Source organism: Hyperolius riggenbachi, chromosome 7 (assembly GCF_040937935.1).
Source record: "Hyperolius riggenbachi isolate aHypRig1 chromosome 7, aHypRig1.pri, whole genome shotgun sequence".
NCBI lineage: Eukaryota > Metazoa > Chordata > Amphibia > Anura > Hyperoliidae > Hyperolius > Hyperolius riggenbachi.
This window is the reverse complement of record NC_090652.1, coordinates 1,034,734-1,059,229: the sequence shown is the minus strand read 5'-3', so window position 1 is coordinate 1,059,229 and position 24,496 is coordinate 1,034,734. Positions and strand designations below refer to the sequence as shown.

The following is a 24,496-nucleotide window of genomic DNA, read 5'->3' as shown; positions in this document are numbered from 1 at the left end:
GAGGCCCCCAACAAGACAAATTCAGTAACCATGAGGCCCCCAACAAGACAAATTCAGCAGTCATGAGGCACATAAATAGACAGCATTTCACATAAATAGGCAGAATGCCCCCTTAATATGGTAGACACCTCTCACCTGGCAGCAGTTCCCCAAAATACACTCAATCTGACGTGGTTCCCCAAAAATAGGTAGCCCCAGGTCTGTAAGTGTCCCCAGAATAGGTGGCCAGCAGTATAGATGTCCCCAGAATAGGTGGCCAGCGGTATAGATGTCCCCAGAACAGGTAGCCAGGGGTAGAGATGTCCACAGAACAGGTAGCCAGGGGTATATGTGCCCAGTATATGTAGGCAGGGGTATGTGTCCCCAGTATATGTAGCCAGAGGTATATGTGCCCAGTATATGTAGCCAGGGGTATATGTGCCCAGTATATATAGCCAGGGGTATATGTCCCCAGTATATGTAGGCAGGGGTATATGTCCCCAGTATATGTAGGCAGGGGTATATGTGCCCAGTATATGTAGCCAGGAGTATATGTGCCCAGTATATGTAGTCAGGGTTATATGTGCCCAGTATATGTAGCCAGGGGTATAATATGTGCCCAGTATATATAGTCAGGGGTATATGTGCCCAGTATATGTAGCCAGGGGTATGTATGCCCAGTATATGTAGCCAGGGGTATATATGCCCAGTATATGTAGCCAGGGGTATATGTGCCCGTATATGTAGCCAGGGGTATATATGCCCAGTATATGTAGCCAGGGGTATATGTGCCCAGTATATGTAGTTAGGGGTATATGTGCCCAGTATATGTAGGCAGGGGTATATGTACCCAGAGTAGGTAGCCAGGGGTATATGCCCAGTATATGTAGTTAGGAGTATATGTGCCCAGGGGTATATGTGCCCAGAGTGGGTATATGTGCCCAGGGGTATATGTGCCCAGGCAGGGGTATATGTGCCCAGAGTAGGTAGCCAGGGGTATATGTGCCCAGAGTAGGTAGCCAGGGGTATATGCCCACTATATGTAGGCAGGGGTATATGTGCCCAGAGTAGGTAGCCAGGGGTATATATGCCCAGAGTAGGTAGCCAGGGGTATATGTGCCCAGAGTAGGTAGCCAGGGGTATATGTGCCCAGAGTAGGTAGCCAGGGGTATAAGTGCCCAGAGTAGGTAGCCAGGGGTATATGCCCAGTATATGTAGTTAGGGGTATATGTGCCCAGTATATGTAGGCAGGGGTATATGTGCCCAGAGTAGGTAGCCAGGGGTATATGTGCCCAGAGTAGGTAGCCAGGGGTATATGCCCAGTATATGTAGCTAGGAGTATATATGCCCAGTATATGTAGGCAGGGGTATATGTGCCCAGAGTAGGTAGCCAGGGGTATATGTGCCCAGAGTAGGTAGCCAGGGGTATATGCCCAGTATATGTAGTTAGGGATATGTGTGCCCAATATATGTAGGCAGGGGTATATATGCCCAGAGTAGGTAGCCAGGGGTATATGTGCCCAATATATGTAGGCAGGGGTATATATGCCCAGAGTAGGTAGCCAGGGATATATGTGCCCAATATATGTAGGCAGGGGTATATGTGCCCAGAGTAAGTAGCCAGGGGTATATGTGCCCAGAGTAGGTAGCCAGGGCAGGGGTATATGTGCCCAGAGTAGGTAGCCAGGGGTATATGCCCAGTATATGTAGTTAGGGGTATATGTGCCCAGTATATGTAGGCAGGGGTATATGTGCCCAGAGTAGGTAGCCAGGGGTATATGTGCCCAGAGTAGGTAGCCAGGGGTATATGTGCCCAATATATGTAGGCAGGGGTATATATGCCCAGAGTAGGTAGCCAGGGGTATATGTGCCCAATATATGTAGGCAGGGGTATATATGCCCAGAGTAGGTAGCCAGGGGTATATGTGCCCAGAGTAGGTAGCCAGGGGTATATGTGCCCAATATATGTAGGCAGGGGTATATATGCCCAGAGTAGGTAGCCAGGGGTATATGTGCCAAATATATGTAGGCAGGGGTATATGTGCCCAGAGTAGGCAGCCAGGGGTATATGTGCCCAGTATATGTAGTTAGGGGTATATGTGCCCAATATATGTAGGCAGGGGTATATATGCCCAGAGTAGGTAGCCAGGGGTATATGTGCCCAGAGTAGGTAGCCAGGGGTATATGTGCCCAGAGTAGGTAGCCAGGGGTATATATGCCCAGAGTAGGTAGCCAGGGGTATATGTGCCCAGTATATGTAGCCAGGGGTATATGTGCCCAGAGTAGGTAGCCAGGGGTATATGTGCCCAGTATATGTAGCCAGGGGTATATGTGCCCAGAGTAGGTAGCCAGGGGTATATGTGCCCAGTATATGTAGCCAGGGGTATATGTGCCCAGAGTAGGTAGCCAGGGGTATATGTGCCCAGAGTAGGTAGCCAGGGGTATATGTAGCCAGGGGTATATGCCCAGTATATGTAGTTAGGGGTATATGTGCCCAATATATGTAGACAGGGGTATATATGCCCAGTATATGTAGTTAGGGGTATATGTGCCCAATATATGTAGGCAGGGGTATATATGCCCAGTATATGTAGTTAGGGGTATATGTGCCCAATATATGTAGGCAGGGGTATATGTGCCCAGTATATGTAGTTAGGGGTATATGTGCCCAATATATGTAGGCAGGGGTATATGTGCCCAGAGTAGGTAGCCAGGGGTATATGTGCCCAGAGTAGGTAGCCAGGTGTATATGCCCAGTATATGTAGCCAGGGGTATATATGCCCAGAGTAGGTAGCCAGGTGTATATGCCCAGTATATGTAGTTAGGGGTATATGTGCCCAATATATGTAGCCAGGGGTATATATGCCCAGTATATGTAGTTAGGGGTATATGTGCCCAATATATGTAGCCAGGGGTATATGTGCCCAGTAGATGTAGTTATGGGTATATGTGCCCAATATATGTAGGCAGGGGTATATGTGCCCAGAGTAGGTAGCCAGGTGTATATGCCCAGTATATGTAGCCAGGGGTATATGTGCCCAGAGTAGGTAGCCAGGTGTATATGCCCAGTATATGTAGCCAGGGGGTATATATGCCCAGTATATGTAGTTAGGGGTATATGTGCCCAATATATGTAGCCAGGGGTATATATGCCCAGTATATGTCGTTAGGGGTATATGTGCCCAATATATGTAGGCAGGGGTATATGTGCCCAGAGTAGGTAGCCAGGGGTATATGTGCCCAGAGTAGGTAGCCAGGTGTATATGCCCAGTATATGTAGCCAGGGGTATATGTGCCCAGAGTAGGTAGCCAGGTGTATATGCCCAGTATATGTAGTTAGGGGTATATGTGCCCAATATATGTAGCCAGGGGTATATATGCCCAGAGTAGGTAGCCAGGGGTATATGTGCCCAGAGTAGGTAGCCAGGTGTATATGCCCAGTATATGTAGCCAGGGGGTATATATGCCCAGTATATGTAGTTAGGGGTATATGTGCCCAATATATGTAGCCAGGGGTATATATGCCCAGTATATGTAGTTAGGGGTATATGTGCCCAATATATGTAGGCAGGGGTATATGTGCCCAGAGTAGGTAGCCAGGTGTATATGCCCAGTATATGTAGCCAGGGGGTATATATGCCCAGTATATGTAGTTAGGGGTATATGTGCCCAATATATGTAGCCAGGGGTATATATGCCCAGTATATGTAGTTAGGGGTATATGTGCCCAATATATGTAGGCAGGGGTATATGTGCCCAGAGTAAGTAGCCAGGGGTATATGTGCCCAGAGTAGGTAGCCAGGTGTATATGCCCAGTATATGTAGCCAGGGGTATATGTGCCCAGAGTAGGTAGCCAGGTGTATATGCCCAGTATATGTAGTTTGGGGTATATGTGCCCAATATATGTAGGAAGGGGTATATGTGCCCAGAGTAGGTAGCCAGGTCAGGTGTCCCCTTCCCCAGCAGGAGGGGAGCAGCGCAGAGAAGAGGAAGAGCTGCTCTCACTCCCTCGCTGTCCCCTCCTATGTCCGGGTGGCTAGCAGCGGCAGGCGGAACTTACCTCCGCTCCGTCTCGTCGCAGCGCCGGATGGATCTGCCACTACTCTGGTCTGGTTCAGACCAGAGCAGCGGCTGCGCACCCGAACTTCCGGCCGGCGCTGGAGCGAGATGGAGGTGAGTTCCGCCCGCCGCTGCCAGCCACCCGGACAGACATTGGAGGGGAGAGCGAGGGAGTGAGAGCACCTAAGGTGAGGGAAGGAGGGGGGAGATGGCCCCCCTTCCCCACCGTCCGCACAGCTCTCCCTCTTCTCTGCGCTGCTCCCCTCACCCCCCGCAAAAAAAAAAAAACGAAGTTCAGCTGGGCGCCCTTGGGGACCAGGCGCCCCGGGGCACTTGTCCTACCCCGACCCCCCTAGCTCCGCGCCTGTGCAGTACGCTCCCACCCACGGAAGTGCAAGGCCGGGCTTCCCCTGCGCCGACTGGAGGATTTAAGGTACCAGTACTAACTGCAGAGGATCCAGGTATGAAGTTGGAGGAAGCCCCGGGTGTGTATAATTAGGATTCCAGTGATTCCATTTATGGTGGAGTCTTGGGTGGCATCATTGCAGGTCCACTCTCCATACAACACAGAGCCTTTCCGTTGCTTGAGGTCCTCTATTTATATCAAGTTGACCAGGATAATGTTAGACAGTCTCAGGTTTTTATCTATGTCCATTTCCTCAGCCAGACTCCGATGGCACACAGACGTCAATAACAATCTGAATGGATCTGACCCTACAGGTCAACCCGTCTCTAACTGTTACTGGGGAGACTAATGCCTGGTGCAATCATAACTGACCGTGTATACCAGGCTTAAACTTCATACACACACCTAACTTAAAGAGAACCTGTACTGAGTAAAATTATTTAAAATAAACACATGAGGTAACTTCGAATGAACATTACATAGTTACCTTGCCGTCAGCCATCAGTTCCTCTCAGAAGCTCACCATTTTCTTCTGACAATAATCAGAATGACAATGCCCGATGGATCTAAGACCCCCACACACCCACTGCGTAACGTCACACACGCACCGCTCGTCACCCCTCTGTTGCCCCAACTCCCCCCCCCACACACACACACACACACGTGTTGTCGGCTACACAGCTGAAACGTGTGTGTGCAGCCCGGCCCAGCAATGCTGCCCTAGGGAATCCACTCCTGATCCCCGACAGGCAACATCAGTTGGGCATCTGTACACACCCTTAAAGGTGCATACACACATCCAATTTTGATTGTCCAGTTTTACTAATTGCATGTAGTATGAGTCAATGTATTCTGCATACAGTACCATGAGCAGATTGTGTAGGTAAACCCTCATACTAGAGGTGGTAACATCGGTCAGTGATTGGCCAATAAAAGTTGGCTGTTTGTACCCACCTTTTAAGCCTAGTTCAATTGTGAAAGTATTAGTGGGGATTGGTTGAGTGAAAGACAGCCAGTTCTAAAGCTCTGGTCCCCCAGTCCCTCCAGACACTATGTGACAATACCCCCTCACTGGTCCTCTCTTCTTCTGCACTGAGCCTCTCCTACCACCGTGTGGCAGCGTCTTCCTGTAGGCTCCCTGTGTCACATGACATGCATTGTTAGCCTATGGCAGTGATCTGCAAACTTGGCCCTCCAGCTGTTAATGAACTACAAGTCTCACAATGCATTGCGGGAGTCTGACAGCCACAGTCATGATTCATAAAGGCAAATACATTGTGGGATTTGTAGTTCCTTAACAGCTGGAGAGCTACATTTGCAGATCACTGTCCTATGGGGAGACGCAGCTGCAGAGTGATTGGCTGCGGGGCAGAATGGGGGAGGAGCCAGTGATGGACCAGGTTATTTCGCTCTGCTGTGGCTGCTCTGTATATCAATGTCACAGACACTGCCCCCTAGAGTCTGCTGCCTGAATGACATGATTTCAGGACTTCATGGTAGGGCCGGCACTGCAGATAATCTGTTCAACGTATTCGAAACCAAGATTGGATGTGTGTGTACCTTTCATCCCATTCTTCACGGATTGCATTCAGCCTTTTACCGATCTGCTATCAGATCAATCGTGCAGCATCGATTCTGCAGGGAGCGATCTGGAGACCATTTCATGGAATTTAGCTTACGAGTAAATCAAGGAAATCGTGTTTTTTTTTTTGTTGTTTTTTTTTTGCAGGATTTGTTGAAGACATTTTACAGTCTCCCAGGCTGGATCGGTTTTCAGAAAAACTTTATTACACAAAAATATATATATATGAATATTAGGCCTACAATATGTACATTGACACTCTTCATATGCTTTCATATTAATGATTATAAAATGGAAAAAAACGATCTTTAGTTCATTTAATGGTTGAAACGTCATATCTCCGTGCAATCGCTGTAATGATAGATTTCTATATAACCGTCACACACACGTCAGTCTGGCATTGGGAGTGGCCACCAAGGTCACTAATGTACAGCCACACCCAGGCAAGGCGGAGATTAGCAGTGTTCATAGGAAAAAGCATGAATATAGCGCAGGGTAAAGTGTACCTCCGCGGCGCTTACAGATCTCCGACAGTATTGCCTTCCATGTGGCCAGGACAAATTTTGACTCTTAGTATTACTAGGAAACGATTTCTAAACATCCTGAAATTTTGACCATCAAAGTGATGTACGAGTCTCTCTCCTCCTGTGTCTTATGCTAGTTTTTTCCTTTAACCCCATAAGTTAAAGGGATACTGTAGGGGAGTCGGGGGGGAAAATGAGTTGAAGTTACCCGGGGCTTCTAATGGTCCCCCGCAGACATCCTGTGCCCGCGCAGCCGCTCACCGATGCTCGGGCCCCGCCTCTGGGTCACTTCTGGAATTTCAGACTTTAAAGTCGGAAAACCACTGCGCCTGTGTTGCCGTGTCCTCGCTCCCGCTGATGTCACCAGGAGCGTACTGCGCAGGCACAGACCATACTGGGCTTGTACTATACACTCCTGGTGACATCAGCGGGAGGGAGGGCGTGGCCACGCAGGTGCAGTGGTTTTCTGACTTTAAAGTCAGAAATTCCAGAAGTGACCCCGGAGGCGGGGCCGGAGCATCGGTGAGTGGCTGCACCAACACAGGATGTCTGCAGGGGGCCATTAGAAGCCCCGGGTAACTTCAACTCATTTTCCCCCGACCCCCCTACAGTATCCCTTTAAGTTAGGAGGAATCTCAAAGCTCATTGATATAGAGGCCAATATGCAATTCATTTTTTTCTCCTAGGAGATAATTTTCATATTCTCTTTAAAATAACTTTTAAGCATTTTACAATTCAAAAAGAACCCAAAAGTTGGCGATAAAATACTATCAAAATTATTTGGAGTATTTTCTTAGTTGCTGGTGGTTTATAAAGCATTTTATGACAAGATGTGAAACTATCACCAAGGAGAAAACACAGGAGAAAAAGGGACTTGCATAGGGGCCCGAATGTCTTTAGTAGTCAACAACTTTTTTCCCCCCAAAACTCTGGAAATGTCTCAGTGAAGGGGAGTGGCAGTTCCCATTGTTGCAGGAGGATTAGGATTGCTCCTGGATTGTGTACGATGTCACACACTGTTCCGCTGACCTATCGGCTGAACTCCCCCATGAGGTCCCTGGTGCTGCTGTGAAGGTCGTTCTGGGCGTCTGTTGTCCAGTTCTCCAGGAGGTCGCTGAAGTCTGGAGTGTTCGTGTTCAGAATACAGGACGGGTCTGGAGATGGCTCTTTCCAAAAAGACATTGGCAGTAACCTTCTGTGCATGGGGACAATATGGGAATACTTCCTATCCAGTCTCTGAAACCTTCCATCCTTGGCCAGTGATGTCTTCTGCTTGAAATACCTCCGAAGGCCAAAGTCAAACAACTCAGTCAGAGGTCCCAGTTTCTTAGGATCTTCTTTAGTGCAGATGGTTTTTAATATTTTTTCATCTAACTCTATTGGTGGAGTGAGTGGGTTGAAGAAGTCCTCCCTGTCGCGATCTCTGCATTGGGCTATCTTCACCAAATCTTGATAGTACATCTCCTGGCCTCCTGACCCTCGCGGGGAGAAATAATCCTCGTAGATGTTGCAGGAGTCCGGGTCTTCTTCCTTCGTCTTCTGCCCAAAATATCTCTGAATGTCTGAGCTGATGATTTCCGAGAACTTCAGAAGTTGGGTTGTCATTTCAGCGTTGGACTCCTCAGGACCCAAACCTGGTGGGTTGTCTGAGGTGCTTGACGATCTGATGCCCGAAAGTTCCTCAGATGAGTCTTCCATCTCCTCGTCCTCCAGAATTTCATCTTCTTCCTCTTCTGAGGAATACTGGAAGTCCACGTCTTGATCTAAACCTTGGAAAAGGTACGAGCTCTGGAAGGATGGGGGCAATTTAAATTCAGTGAGGTTGCGAATCACGCCAGTAGCCATTGTGTCCACCTCAAAACCTACAAAACACAAATAAACACCAAAAAATGTAAAATCAGGTATATTTCTTGTACAGCTCTATATCAATTCTCCAAAAAAGTTACTCCGACTTTATGCTGATTATTATAATAATAATAAGTTTAAGGTGAAACCTGAAGCTATAAAGTAGGCTTAAATGATATTCAGACTCATTATTGTAGCTATAAATATTTAAAATGTGAGGAGAAATGTACTAAAGTAAATCGATAGACTCCGATTACCGACAACCTCCTAAAACTGCCGCCAGTCATGTTTGTCTTCCATGAAAGCCAAGGAGAAATATGAAGATTGGAAGTAACACCTTCCTCCATACTGGTCACAACCCGTCCATGAACCTCCAATGCTTTTAGTGTGCCGTTTTCGTTGCATACTCATGGAACGAAAATAGCGCATGCGTTACATTTTAAAAAAAAGAAAAAAACCTTACTGAGCATGTGCAACACACATAACACAGCAGATACATTGCTAAACGCACAGCATGCAGCACTTTCTAAATATTGCTACAAGTTACACACAACGCAACATGTGTACTGTGAATGTCGCATAGACTTTGTATTGCTGTGCGTTACTCTGCATTAAAGTATTTTCTAACGTGTGACTTTAATGTCGCACTGTGAAAGAGGCCTTAACCGAGATTCTACTGGTATGATATATTTTACTATATACGGTATGTACAGCTTTACTGCGCATTATAGATTGTAAATGTTGAGTGCATATCAGTGTGTTCTACAAATCAATAAAATAACCCCGCGCCTTGCTTCTCAAGTAATAATATGTCAAAGATAAGATTTAGATCTACCAAGTATTAAAGGGGCACTATGATGAAAAATTGTAAAATTGTGCAAACAAACAAATAAGTACTTTTTTTCCAGAGTAAAATGAGCCATAAATTACTTTTCTCCTACGTTTCTGTCACTTACAGTAGGTAGTAGAAATCTGACAGAAGTGACAGGTTTTGGACTAGTCCATCTCTTCATAGGGGATTCTCAGCAAGGCTTTTATTCTTTATAAAGATAGTCCCTGAAAAGGATTTAAACAACGATGCTTTCCAGCTTCCCTGCTCGCTACACAGTTTTTTGGCAGTTAGACGGAGCAACTGCCATTCATTAAGTGCTTTTAAAAATAAATAAATCCCTAAGAATCCCCCCATGAAGAGATGGACTAGTCCATAACCTGTCGCTTCTGTCAGATTTCTACTGCCTACTGTAAGTGACAGCAACATAGGAGAAAAGTAATTTATGGCTCATTTTACTCTGGAAAAAAACGTACTTCTTATTTGTTTGTTTCCACATATTTTACATTTTACAATTTTTTCGCCATAGTGCCCCTTTAAGCTGGAGAATTCTACTTCATCAATTGTAATAAGATGGGAGGGCAGAGAAATGCCCAGCGGCAGGAGGGAGGAAAAAATGTACATATCCTATTATTATTATTATTACATTATTTTTTGTATTATTAATTGTATTATTATTATTATTATTATTATAATAACATTATTGTTTAGTTGTTATATAGAGCTGGCATCTTATATCACAGGACTCCTTCCCTAAAAATCCCTAAATCATTGGATTATTTTCTTTTCTTTAGCACAATACAGCTGAACCAGCATTGGATAATAGTGAACATGCCGGCATGCTGGTACAGAAAGAGGAAAACGTTTTATACAACTCAAATATTAGATAAAATATCTGTCATTTTATATGTATTAGAAATAAGTTATTTATTTACACGCTACAAATGTTTGCCTCAGCTGTCTTCACTTTCTTCATGCTTATAAAAAAAATAAAATCTCCATAATCATTCAGAGCGTAATAACTGGATTGCTTTGATATACTTGAAAGAAAAAAAATATATACAGTAGTTTTTTTTTTGTTTTTTTTTTTTAAATTATGAGGGTTTTTTTAAGCACCATTTTATTAGCATATAAACAAACGTCTAATGATTAAAACATGTCCTAAGCATAAGAAGAAAATGAAAAAATATAATCTAGATCAGCCTTTCTCAACCTTTTTACCCTGGAGGCACCCTGCAAACAAGTTTTTAATCTCAAGTAACCCCTGCATTTATTTTGCAGGAGGCGTGGTCTTTCAAAGTAGGGGAGGCTGTTAATTTCACTACCCCCCTATTACACTTCCACTCATTATACTTTTTCCTGACCCCCCAATTTAGTGCTTCTTGTTACAGTACCCCCTATTATATTGTCCTCTATTATACTTCCCACACAATGGGGGAAAAGTTTTGAATCAGGATGATACCATTTGGGGAAAATGGGGGACAATGCCAGGGAACCCTGCAGAGTCCTTAGGGAACCCTGGTTGAGAAAGCCTAATCTAATGTATATTAAACAAATATCATAATTTGACAGTAATTACACAAAAACAAACAAAAAATACATCTAAATAAAAATCTCAAATGAAAAGGATATGATATGTAATATGAATATAAATTGTTTGTCTAATAGATCTCTTTAGGTTCTACGGGAGAAAAGCCCTTTACAAATGTTTGGCTGCTGTTGTATCTATCTGACTATGGATTTATCTGTGTATATAATATATCTCACACAGGACAAATAAAATACACTAGCCGACCCGCGGCGTAGCATACGCCACATAAGGGGGTAGAGGGCAGAAAGGGGGTATTGGGCACAGCGGCGGGGAGGGGGGTCGGACCCCCCTCAACTGGGTCCCCCATGTGCGCTCCCCCTCCTGCTTAAGCACAGTAGCAGCCGCCACTATTAGTAAGAGGCAGCAGGCGGGGATTACTCACCTCTTCCGTGTTCCATCGTGCGTTCCACTGTCGTCACTTCCTGCAATGCCACCCACTGTATTGGTGTAATTTGCCTTTTTAAAACAGAAGGAAATCTGCAATAATTCAGCTATAAGTGAACATTTGTGGTTACCCACAATGCACTGCTACTAAATATGCCAATTATTCTTTTTCACCCTTAATAACCCAAGCAAGCATCCAGAACCACTGGTGTATAGTAAGCATATAGCTTTAAATTTTACACAGCCACATTAAACCCACATGTGACAGCCTGTTTCAGACTTTTGGTCCTCATCAGTACATGGCATAGATTGATATGGCTGTATGAGATAGGGCTTGGACCAAAAAGACCTTCTACTAAAAAAAACAAAGCTTGGTGTAATTTGGCTTCTTAAAACAGAAGAAAATCTGCAATAATTCAGCTACAAGTGAACATTTGTGGTTACCCACAATGCACCGCTACTAAATATGCAAATTATTCCTTTTCACCCTTGGTAAGTCAAGCAAGCCTATGGGCCGGATTCACAAAGCGGTGCAAACTGTTTAGCATGGGTGTGCTAAACAGTTAGCACGTGAAGTGCCGTTCGCAGACTTTTGCACGCGCAAAGTGCCGCGATTTGCCCGATAGCGGTCTTTTGCGCATGCAATTTGCCGCAACTCGCGGCAAATTGCGCACGCAAAAGACAGCGATCGCACAAATCACGGCACTTCACGTGCTAACTGTTTAGCACAACCGTGCTAAACAGTTTGCGCCGCTTTGTGAATCAGGCCCTATTGCTTTACATTTTACACAGTCATATCAAGCCCACATGTGACAGCCTATTTCAGACTTTTGGTCCTCATCAGTACATAGCAGGGATTGATACGGCTGTATGAGATAGGGCTTGGACCAGTACAGCAGAGTAACCAAGCAGCTCAGGGTGACCCAAACCACTCAGAATGTATAGGGGGATAAAAGGGACCAAAAAGCCCTCCTACTAAAAAAAAGCAAAGCTTGGTGTAATTTTCCTTCTTAAAACAGAAGCAAATCTGCAATAATTCAGCTATAAGTGAACATTTGTGGTTACCCACAATGCACTGCTACTGAATATGCAAATTATCCCTCTTTGCCCTTGGTTTGATATGACACTACTTCTTCTTGCTTGGACCAGCCCCTTCTTCTTGCTTGGACCGGCCCTGGGGGCAGGGCGCTACTTCTTCTTCTTGCTTGGACCAGCCCTTTCTTCTTGCTTGGACCGGCCCTGGGGGCAGGGCGCTACTTCTTCTTCTTGCTTGAAGGTTGAGGCACTTACTCTATTATATATATAGATATACATATAACGGTAAATAAAGGTATGTTGTTCCATATTGTTGAAATGTAAAATAATTGCTAACCAAAAAAACAGTAATAGTGAGAAAGGACAGTTCCACAGGTACAAATCAGAGAATTATTTTCATATGATTAGAATATAATAACATACACGTGATATTGTATTCTATCTGTCCAGATAGTTGTATTGCTGCACATATATTTCAGCCATACTATTCTGCCATCTATAGGTCTATCCTTCTACCCTACTAGCAATATTTATATCCAATAATATGTCCATATATCAGTCAGTCTTCCTATAGTTTATCCCTGTATAGACCTATGCATATATCTATTCTATGTATATATATTTCCTTTCTGTAGGCCTATGTGTACCATCTGTAGATCTAGGCTATAGATCCTATAGATATATCTGTATATCTCTCATTCTGGACTTCTTTCTGACCATAGCCTCCACACCAGATAATATAAGAAAGGGATATTGGTGGAGACAAGGTCGGTTGGGGTGGATGGTTTCACCTGGAGGGGGATATTGTCGAAGACAGGGTTGGTGGTGGTGGATGGCCTCACCTGGAGGGGGATATTGGTGATTGGTGGAGACGGGGTCTGTGGTGATGGATGGTCTCACCTGAAGGAGGATATTGGTGGAGACAGGGTCGGTGGAGGTGGATGGTCTCACCTGGTGGGGGATATTGGTGGAGACAGGGTCGGTGGAGGTGGATGGTCTCACCTGGTGGGGGATATTGGTGGAGACAGGGTCGGTTGGGGTGGACGGTCTCACCTGGAGGGGATACTGGTGGAGACAGGGTCGGTGGTGGTGGATGGTCTCACCTGGAGGGGGATATTGGTGAAGGCAGGGTCGGTGGTGGTGGATGATCTCACCTGGAGGGGATACTGGTGGAGACAGGGTCGGTTGGGGTGGACGGTCTAAGGGTTGGTGGAGGTGGATGATCTCACCTGGAGGGGGATATTGGTGGAGACGGGGTCGGTGGTGGTGGATGATCTCACCTTGAGCGGGATATTGGTGGAGACAGGGTCGGTTGGAATGGATGATCTCACCTGGAGGGGGATACTGGTGGAGACAGGTTCGGTGGTGGTGGATGATCTCACCTGGAGCGGGATATTGGTGGAGACAAGGTCGGTGGTGGTGGATGATCTCACCTGGAGGGGGATATTGGTGGAGACAGGGTCGGTTGGGGTGGATGATCTCACCTGGAGGGGGATACTGGTGGAGACAGGTTCGGTGGAGGGGGATATTGGTGGAGACAAGGTCGGTTGGGGTGGATGGTCTCACCTGGAGGGGGATACTGGTGTGGAGACAGGGTCAGTGGAGGTGGATGGTCTCACCTGGAGGGGGATATTGGTGGAGAGGGGGTCGGTTGGGGTGGATGATCTCATCTGGAGGGGGATACTGGTGGAGACAGGGTCGGGGGTGGTTGATGGTCTCACCTGGAGGGGGATATTGGTGGAGACAGGGTCGGTGGAGGTGGATGATCTCATCTTGAGCGGGATATTGGTGGAGACAGGGTCGGGGGTGGTTGATGGTCTCACCTGGAGGGGAATACTGGTGGAGACAGGGTCTGTGGTGGTGGATGGTCTCACCTGGAGGGGGATATTGCCGTAGATAGTGTCTGATGAGGATGTAAGGTCTCACCTGGAGGAGGATATTGTTGGAGGCAGGGTCAGTTAGAATTAGGGTGGATGGTCTCACCTGGAGGGGGATACTGGTGGAGACAGGGTCGGTTGGGATGGATGGTCTCACCTGGAGGGGGATACTGGTGGAGACAGGGTCGGTTGGGATGGATGGTCTCACCTGGAGGGGGATACTGGTGGAGACAGGGTCGGTTGGGATGGATGGTCTCACCTGGAGGGGGATACTGGTGGAGACAGGGTCGGTTGGGATGGATGGTCTCACCTGGAGGGGGATACTGGTGGAGACAGGGTCGGTTGGGATGGATGGTCTCACCTGGAGGGGGATACTGGTGGAGACAGTGTCTGTTGAGGTGGATGGTCTCACCTGGAGGGGGATATTGTCAGAGATGGTGTCTGTTGAGGTGGATGGTCTCTCCTGGAGGGGGATATTGTCGTGGATGGTCTCTCCTGGAGGGGGATACTGGTGGAGACAGGGTCGGTTGGGATGGATGGTCTCACCTGGAGGGGGATATTGGTGGAGAGAGGGTTGGTTGGGATGGATGGTCTCACCTGGAGGGGGATATTGGTGGAGAGAGGGTTGGTTGGGATAGATGGTCTCACCTGGAGGGGGATACTGGTGGAGACAGGGTCGGTTGGGATGGATGGTCTCACCTGGAGGGGGATACTGGTGGAGACAGGGTCGGTTGGGATGGATGGTCTCACCTGGAGGGGGATACTGGTGGAGACAGGGTCGGTTGGGATGGATGGTCTCACCTGGAGGGGGATACTGGTGGAGACAGGGTCGGTTGGGATGGATGGTCTCACCTGGAGGGGGATATTGGTGGAGAGAGGGTCGGTTGGGATGGATGGTCTCACCTGGAGGGGGATACTGGTGGAGACAGGGTCGGTTGGGATGGATGGTCTCACCTGGAGGGGGATATTGGTGGAGACAGTGTCTGTTGAGGTGGATGGTCTCACCTGGAGGGGTATATTGTCGGAGATGGTGTCTGTTGAGGTGGATGGTCTCTCCTGGAGGGGGATATTGTTGGAGATGGTGTCTGTTGAGGATGGATGGTCTCACCTGGAGGGGGATATTGTCGGAGATGGTGTCTGTTGAGGTGGATGGTCTCTCCTGGAGGGGGATATTGTTGGAGATGGTGTCTGTTGAGGATGGATGGTCTCACCTGGGCCGTACGCTTGGCTCCCCAGTCCTGCAGCACCTGAGCCTCTAGATGAAGTATTTATAGCGAGAGCTGGAGGTGACAGGTTGACAAATATTTGATAGGAGCATTGTAACATTACACTGGGCAAACACAGCAGAGATTTGCTTTAGCAACCAGCGAGCGAGCGGAAAAGAGCAAATTAGAGGCGGATGGTGAGTTTTCAGTTAATGGTCAATTTGCCAGGGGATTGTGGAGAGCTGTTCCTGTGGCTGCTATTAAGCCTGTCCCCACAGCTGCCCCTCCGCCCCCCTTATCACGGCGGGGATCTGGCAGCCCGGACACCGCCGAGAGAGCGCCGGGAAATCACATTTCATGCTATTTTGACTTCTGGAGTACAGATCTTTGAAAGGACATGATGCTCAACAAACAGTCAATATTGATTCAGACACTTTGCAGCTCGTAGTGGAGAGGAATCGATAGAGAACTGCGACCGGCAGGAGGGAGGAAATATCCCACACCTGTCAGGCCTATCCTCTGCCTTCAGTCATGTCTGAGTCACACACTGGGAATCTATAGAGAACTGCGACCGGCAGGAGGGAGGAAATATAACAGCCTCAGAATAAGAGAAATATCCCCACACCTGTCAGGCTTATCCTCTGCCTTCAGTCATGTCTGAGTCACTCACTGGGAATCTATAGAGAACTGCGACCGACAGGAGGGAGGAAATATAACAGCTTCAGAATAAGAGAAATATCCTACAGCTGTCAGGCCTATCCTCTGCCTTCAGTCATGTCTGAGTCACACACTGGGAATCTATAGAGAACTGCGACCGGCAGGAGGGAGGAAATATAACAGCCTCAGAATAAGAGAAATATCCCACACCTGTCAGGCTTATCCTCTGTCTTCAGTCATGTCTGAGTCACACACTGGGAATCTATAGAGAACTGCGACTGGCAGGAGGGAGGAAATATAACATCCTCAGAATAAGAGAAATATCCCCACACCTGTCAGGCTTATCCTCTGCCTTCAGTCATGTCTGAGTCACTCACTGGGAATCTATAGAGAACTGCGACCGGCAGAAGGGAGGAAATATAACAGCCTCAGAATAAGAGAAATATCCCACACCTGTCAGGCCTATCCTCTGCCTTCAATCATGTCTGAGTCACTCACTGGGAATCTACAGAGAATTGCGACCAGCAGGAGGGAGGAAATATAACAGCCTCAGAATAAGAGAAATATCCTACAGCTGTCAGGCCTATCCTCTGCCTTCAGTCATGTCTGAGTCACACACTGGGAATCTATAGAGAACTGCGACCAGCAGGAGGGAGGAAATAGAACAGCCTCAGAATAAGAGAAATATCCTACAGCTGTCAGGCCTATCCTCTGTCTTCAGTTATGTCTGAGCCACACACTGGGAATCGATAGAGAACTGCGACCAGCAGGAGGGAGGAAATATAACAGCCTCAGAATAAGAAATATCCCACACCTGTCAGGCTTATCCTCTGCCTTCAGTCATGTCTGAGCCACACACTGGGAATCTATAGAGAACTGCGACCGGCAGGAGGGAGGAAATATAACAGCTTCAGAATAAGAGAAATATCCTACAGCTGTCAGGCCTATCCTCTGCCTTCAGTCATGTCTGAGTCACACACTGGGAATCTATAGAGAACTGCGACCGGCAGGAGGGAGGAAATATAACAGCCTCAGAATAAGAGAAATATCCCACACCTGTCAGGCTTATCCTCTGTCTTCAGTCATGTCTGAGTCACACACTGGGAATCTATAGAGAACTGCGACTGGCAGGAGGGAGGAAATATAACAGCCTCAGAATAAGAGAAATATCCACACACCTGTCAGGCTTATCCTCTGCCTTCAGTCATGTCTGAGTCACACACTGGGAATCTATAGAGAACTGCGACCGACAGGAGGGAGGAAATATAACAGCCTCAGAATAAGGGAAATATCCCACACCTGTCAGGCTTATCCTCTGTCTTCAGTTATGTCTGAGTCACACACTGGGAATCTATAGAGAACTGCGACTGGCAGGAGGGAGGAAATATAACAGCCTCAGAATAAGAGAAATATTCCACACCTGTCAGGCTTATCCTCTGCCTTCAGTCATGTCTGAGTCACACACTGGAAATCTATAGAGAACTGCGACCAGCAGGAGGGAGGAAATATAACAGCCTCAGAATAAGAGAAATATCCAATACCTGTCAGGCCTATCCTCTGCCTTCAGTCATGTCTGAGTCACACACTGGGAATCGATAGAGAACTGCGACCGGCAGGAGGCAGGAAATATAACAGCCTCAGAATAAGGGAAATATCCCACACCTGTCAGGCCTATCCTCTGCCTTCAGTCATGTCTGAGTCACACACTGGGAATGAGTCAGAAAACAAAATGGCCTCAGTCAGTGGTTTAATGCAGCTGTGGAAAATGAGTAACAAGGGCTCCTACTCTGCAGCTAATTACGTATGCAGAAAGGGAGGGTTTCCACAAAGACAGATTCCAGCTTCTGTCTGGTCTGGGAACATGTATATAACAAAAACACTGAAGTTACCGCCACGCTTGTCAGAATTCTCAGGGGAGTTTCGCTTTATATAAATACTGAAGTGAGAGGAGTATGGAGGCCCTGGGGATAGATTAGCCACACACAGGTGTCCAATGCTTGAACTTTACACTGCTGGTAAATGTAGTCCACCTACCTGCCTGTATAACGTGTTCTGAGAGGCGGAGGACTGCTTTTTTATTTTAATCAAACAACTTTATTGAAATAAACGTACCTAAGTACACAAACCAGTTGGTAGCAGGCAATACAACTACTGCAATTAGCAGCCAATCACAAATGCAGTGCAAAAGAAAGACATGCACAGTTTAACTTGCACAACAGAAATAATGGTCTGCTCTGAGATGTTACAAAGTCACCAATTCAAGAAGCAGAACCAGGGGAGTAACTGGAAACCACTGGTACCCCTGCAAAACTGTGACAGGGAACAACCCTCCCCCTCAAAACAGAAATGGGAAAGGCAGGCCAGGCAGGATAGTAAAATAGGTGCCTGGCTCCAGGATGAATAACAAGGTATAGGTGCCCCAGTATAGGTAGCCAGGAATATGTACCCCGAGTATAGATAACCAGGTATAGGTGCCCCCAATATAGGTATCCAGGTATATGTGCCCCCAGTATAGATAACCAGGTATAGGTGCCCCCAGTATAGGTAGCCTGGTATAGGTGCCCCCTGTATAGGTAGCCAGGTATAAGTACCCCAGTATAGGTAGACAGGTATAGGCGCCCCCAGTATAGGTAGCCAGGTATAGGTGTCCCCAGTATACATAACCTGGTACAGGTGCACCCAGTATAGGTAGCCAGGTATAGGTGCCTTAGTATAGATAGCCAGGTATAGGTGATCCCAGTATAGGTACCCTGGTATAGGAGCACCAGTATAAATAACCTAGTGTAACGATTGTGGGATCTCTCCGTGTTCAGCGCACAAAGATGTGCGCTGACACTGCGGAAGTCCTCCACAAGCGTGTCAAGATACTAGAACCCAGCTTTTGGTGCAAGCACCAGTAGAGGGGAATTCCCACCGGCAGGTGGAGCTGTGGAGTGCAGAGGAATAAACCCTCTGCGCTGCCACAAATGCCAGATGGAAATTGTACGAAAAGCAGCAACGCAAGGCAAGATAGCCCCCAAGAGAGAGAGCAAAGAGACAGAATTAATGTGTGTCCATCAAACTAGTCGCCACTGAGCGACGGTGAACACACAACGGCGGAAACAAAGTGGGAACGCAATCGCAAGAATGGCGATTGCCAGATAGTGACACCAGACTGAGCAGGACAGAGCACGAGAGGAACAAAGGCACAGCAAACAACAATCAGAGGATAAGGAAAATAACAAACGCTAACTAAACGCGAACACCGCACTCATTCGCAACAGCGAACACGTTTATGCGCGGTCTCCACGTGATAAGCACAACAGAGACAAGCACGCCTAACTAACCACCAACAGACAAACACGAAACAAAGAACGTGGACGCTTGCTTAACGGTTACCTCACCGAGCCTACAGCAAGCGCCCGTATCAGACAAGACAGACAAACGAGAAACTGGAACTAGGCAGAAAGGATCCACCGCTCTTACGCCAGAGCTAGTGTGATCCAAGCAGGAACACCGATCAGAAAGATCCACAGCCGCTAACGCTAGCGGCTAGTGCGATCTAAACAAGACAGATCAGATGAGGTAGCTGGTAGCAACCGCTGCTCCAGCTTACACTCCAGGAACTCAGATCAGAAGGATCCACAGCCGCTACCGCTTAGAGGCTAGTGAGATCCAAACAAGACAGAGCAATTCGCTATCAACCGCCGCTGGCAACAGTGCAATCGCGACAGACAAGACAGGACAGATCAGATGAGGTAGCCGGAAGCAACCGCAGCTCCAGCTTACACTCCAGAAACTAGATCAGAAGGATCCACAGCCACTACCGCTAGAGGCTATTGCGATCCAGACAAGACAGAACAATTCGCTATCAACCACCGCTGGTGACAGCGCAATCGCGACAGACAAGACAGGACAGAATAGGCAGTACAAATATACACAAACTGACTGCACTAACTAGGAATGCAAGGAGCACTCCCCAAGGATTAACTATACTAAGATAGCAGTGGCTGACACTCCAGGTGAGTCCAGCAGGAACAAACCTCTATGAGCAGCAAAGCATTGTGGGCCAGAAAGGCTTTTATACTGCCAGCCTTCAAAGGAGATAATTAGGCAATCTGCATGACAAATGTATGCAAATTACTCAGCAGCAAGCTGCAAAACTGACAAAAGGTCTCTTTTCCAGAGACCTGCAGAATGCAGACCTGAACAATGGTCAAAAGGCTGCCTGTCTACGCAGGCAGCTAAGCGGATCGTTACACCTAGTAAAGGTGCCCCCAGTATATAAAACCAGGTATGGGTGCCCCCTGTATAGGTAGCCTGGTATAGGTGCCCCAGTATAAGGTAGCCAGGTATAGATGCTGCCAGTATAGATAGACAGGTATAGGTGGTGCCCCAGTATAGGTAGCCAGGTATAGGTGGCCCCAGTATTGGTAGCCAGGCAGAGGTGCCCCAGTATAGGTTGCCAGGCAGAGGTGCCCCTAGTTTAGCTTGCCAGGTATAGGTGCCCCCAGTACAGGTAGCCTGGTATAGGTGCCTCCAGTATAAGGTAGCCAGGTACAGGTGCCCCCAGTATAGATAGCCAGGTATAGGTTCCCCAGTATTGGTAGCCAGGCAGAGATGCCCCCAGTGTAGCTTGCCAGGTATAGGTGCCCCCAGTATAGATAGCCAGGTATAGGTTCCCCCAGTATTGGTAGCCAGGCAGAGGTGCCCCCAGTATAGGTAGCCAGGTATAGGTGCTGACAGTATATGTAGCCAAATATAGGTGCACCTAGTATAGGTAGCCTGGTATAGGTGTTCTCAGTATAGAAAGCCAGGTATAGGTGTTCCCGGTAAAGGTAGCCAGGTATAGGTGCCCCCAGTATAGATAGCCAGGTATAGGTGCCCCCAGTATAGGTAGTCAGTTATAGGGGTCCCCAATAAAGATAACCAGGTATAAGTGCCCCCAGTATAGGTAGCCTGGTATAGGTGCCCCCAGTATAGATAACCAGGTATAGGTGCCCCCAGTATAGGTAGCCTGGTATAGGTGCCCCCAGTATAGATAACCAGGTATAGGTGCCCCCAGTATAGATAGCCAGGTATAGGTGGTGCCCCAGTATAAATAGCCAGGTATAGGTGCCCTCAGTATAGGTAGCCAGGTATAGGTGCCCCCAGAATAGGTAACCTGGTATAGGTGCCCCCAGTATAGATAGCCAGGTATAGGTGGTGCCCCAGCATAAATAGCCAGGTATAGGTGCCCTCAGTATAGGTAGCCAGGTATAGGTGCAGCCAGTATTGGTAGCCAGGTATAGGTTACCCCAGTATAGGTAGCCAGGTATAGGTGTCCCCAGTATAGGTAGCCAGGTTTAGGTTACCCCTGTATAGGTAGCCTGGTATAGGCGCCCCCAGTATAGGTAGTGGCTGGATAGTGCAAAGTAGTGGCTGCATGGTGTAATGGTTAAGGGCTCTGCCTCTGACACAGGAGACCAGGGTTTGAATCTCGGCTCTGCCTGTTTAGTAACACTGTACCTATTCAGTAGGAGACCTTAGGCAAGTCTCCCTAACACTGCTACTGCCTATAGAGCATGCCCTAGTGGCTGCAGCTCTGGCCTAACACTGCTACTGCCTATAGAGTGTGCCCTAGTGGCTGCAGCTCTGGTGCTTTGAGTCTGCCAGGAGAAAAGCGCGATATAAGTGTTTGTTTTCTTTTAGCCAGGTATAGGTGCTAGGCATGGTCGGAAATGTCGATTTCCGATTCCGCAGAAATTCTGATTTTCAAAGTTCAAAGCAGGGAGAGCTCGCAAGGAGCTAGTGGCACTGTCAGACAACATGTATCGGCACCTGGGGTCACCTAGCCAACATGCCCAGCCAACTTCTGCTGTTACCACCACCACAATGCCGCCATCACCAGTGTGGCAATTTAGCAACACATGAGGATAAGCAGTACACAAAGTCAAAGCCACCTTCCTCCTGGTCCAGCTTCTTCAGCCACATCAACCTCTGCTCTCCTTCTCCCTTCTCGATCACCCTCCACTCCGCCGCCTCTCACCTTGAGCAGTTCCTGCTCATCTGCCCACAGTCAGATTTCTGTAAATTACATTTTTGAGCTTAAGAAGCCAATGTCTCGGAGTCACCCCCTTGCCCGGTGTCTGGCAGCTGGCTTGCCGGAACTCTTAGCCCGCCAGCTGTTACCATACCAGCTGGTGGACTCTGAGGCAGTGGTACCCAGCAGAGATTGTTTTTTTTCCAAAAAGGCAATACTGAACCTGTACTGTAATGTGCAGAACTAAGTCATCGCATCTCTGACGCACAGTGTTGGGGCAAGGGTCCATCTGACCACTGATACCTGGTCTTCAAGGCAAAGTCAGGGCAGGTATATCACCTACATTGCACATAGGGTAAACCTGCTGACTGCTGGCAAGCATTAGAATGCAGGGCTCTGTAGGGGAGTTGGTGACACCGCCACAAATTGTACGTAGGCCTGCTGCCACCTTCTCTTCTACTCCTACTCCTCCTCCATCCTCTTTACTATCATCCTCGGGTGAGTCCTCCTCTGCTGCTGTCCCCTCCTCTACTACAACTGCACCCCCCAGCTCCCCAAGGCCTATTCCACATCCCAGGTACGACGGTGTCACGCCGTCTTGGGTGTGAAATGCCTGAAAACCGAGAGTCACACCCAACTCCTGGCCGCTCTGAACAAACAGGTGGATCAGTGGCCGACCCCGCACCAACTGGAGATCGGCAACGTGGTGTGCAGTGGTGCTCGGATACCCCTTTTCAAAATCCGAATTGATCCAGATACCCAGATATCCAGATCCAAACCTTTGGGTATCCGAATAGAATCGGATATCCGACCCCAGCATCTGGGATATCCGGGCGGATTTGGATATCTGGATAGAAAAACCGGGAGTGGCCTTTAAATTGCTTTTAAAACATTTTTTAGGGTAAATGACTCATAAACGCTGGCGTAATCGCTCGTCAAAACCTACGCAGAGCGATTTTGCTAGCGGTTTTACATTACTGCACACTGTAGAAAAATAAAAATTAATTGAAAGTACCAATCAGAATTAAAAACGCTAATCGCTACACAATCGCTGACAAAAAGCTGACACTTTTTAAAAACGCTACCAAAGTTGCTCATGAAATCGCTTACAAACCGCTCTTTAAAAACGCTAGCGATTGCGATTAGTGATAGCGTTTTGTAGTGGGTTCCGGGCCTTAGGCATGGATCCCAGAGGGTTACTGTCTGCTGGAAGACTTGTCACACTCCGTCCCCACACAGCTGTCTTTCCTCTCTGCACGCCGCATGACTCACACAGCTGTCTTTTTCCGTCACCACCAACTAGGGGCCAAACCTTTATTTTTTTTTTGGTGGAAACATTTCATGCAGGCTGAATTTTTCAGGCCGCTGCTGCAAAGCCTAATTTTCAGGCATGTGTACATGTCAAATATTTCTGGCCTCTGGTGCTGCACTGCAGCTGCAACAACAAAACAAAAGGCATGTACATGTGTCAATTCCCCTTCGTGATCATTACCTTGCCGCGGTGAAGGGGCTTGCGTATCACAATGAAGCAATGACCTATATGAGTGTGTTGGGGGCACACCCAAGATGATGAAGCCGTTGTTTCAATGTGGACATACTAAATTTGATCGGCCCAATAAGTTTGGGCAAAACCTTTTTTTTTTTTTTTTATGGTCACCCCAGGTGATCAATAAAGCCTACTAGGCCAACACTGGGACCACACTGCAGAATCAGTGGGTTTTTTTTGGTCCCTTTACTGTCATTGAGCCACCTCAGCCTGACCGTAGGGCTGGAAAACCTCCATCCTGCACTCCCGTGAACGTGCATACAAGCATGCGACCACCACTACACTTGCTTAATCCTGTGTAACTGGAGCAACGGGCCTCAGCAAATGCGTGCCACCGGTTTCTGTTCTGGGCGATTTTTCCTATCTCAGTCCGTGATGTCTCTGCATTCTTTACTATCTTCCTCCACACTTCTTCTCCAAGTTGTTCTTCCTCTTTTTCTGCTGCCTTGAGGATTTCATTTGAACGCTTCTTTCTCAGTTGATTTGTCCTAGTGAAGAGTATGGCCAATTTATCTCCACTTTCTGCGCTTGATCTGCAAGTCCACTTGTTGTTCTTGGGTTCTTTCCCACAACTCTCTATTGGAGATTACATTTGGCCACCAGATGTTTATGATTCTTCGAAGGCAGCGGTTTATAAGGGTTTGGAAGCTTTTTGTCACCTCTTCTGTCACCTTCCATGTCTCACCTTCCATACAGGAGGACTGTCTTCATGTTACTCTGGAATATTCTCAGGTTGGGTTTTGTGGAAATATCCTGGGCTCTCCAAATTGGATACAGTTGTACAAAGGCTGCATTCGCCTTCTTGATTCAGCTTTTCCCATCAGCACTGGCACCACCATCCATTGTCATCAGGCTGCCCAGATACTGAACCTCAGTCACAGTATCTACATGTTTTCCATACACCTGAAACTTTGGTTTAGGATCTACGCAGGGCTGGTTCTAGACTGTTTGCTTTCTCCCAATTTGGAATGATG

At 47.5% G+C, this 24,496-nt stretch overlaps 2 protein-coding genes across 2 annotated transcripts; both read right to left on the bottom strand.

Annotated features, from left to right (window-relative positions):
- Positions 1–7,357: 7,357 nt before the first annotated feature.
- PERCC1 (proline and glutamate rich with coiled coil 1) lies at positions 7,358–8,408 on the bottom strand. The gene has a single exon (XM_068246408.1). The coding sequence runs from the start codon at positions 8,395–8,397 to the stop codon at positions 7,582–7,584; it is 816 nt and encodes a 271-aa protein (XP_068102509.1). The 5' UTR covers positions 8,398–8,408; the 3' UTR covers positions 7,358–7,581.
- A 4,523-nt stretch (positions 8,409–12,931) lies between these two features.
- Positions 12,932–24,200, bottom strand: LOC137525309 (uncharacterized). The gene is made up of 6 exons (XM_068246364.1): positions 24,194–24,200; positions 23,917–24,098; positions 14,220–15,272; positions 13,856–14,110; positions 13,137–13,802; positions 12,932–13,078 (listed from the first exon to the last, which is right to left on the bottom strand). Exons 1-6 carry the CDS (start codon positions 24,198–24,200, stop codon positions 12,932–12,934), a joined length of 2,310 nt encoding a protein of 769 aa, XP_068102465.1.
- Positions 24,201–24,496: the final 296 nt, after the last annotated feature.

What these genes read in the sequence shown, in the direction of transcription:
- PERCC1 (XM_068246408.1), bottom strand. Translation starts at nt 8,397, where the DNA reads ATGGCTACTGGCGTGATTCGCAACCTCACTGAATTTAAATTGCCCCCA.
- LOC137525309 (XM_068246364.1), bottom strand. An exon ending in AAGAAGTGTGGAGGAAGATA is followed by an intron (nt 15,273 to 23,916) that starts GTAAAGAATGCA and finishes ATCCCCCTCCAG; the next exon opens with GAGAGACCATCCACCTCAAC. An exon ending in CCACCAATATCCCCCTCCAG is followed by an intron (nt 13,803 to 13,855) that starts GTGAGACCATCC and finishes ATCCCCCTCCAG; the next exon opens with GTGAGACCATCCACCCCAAC.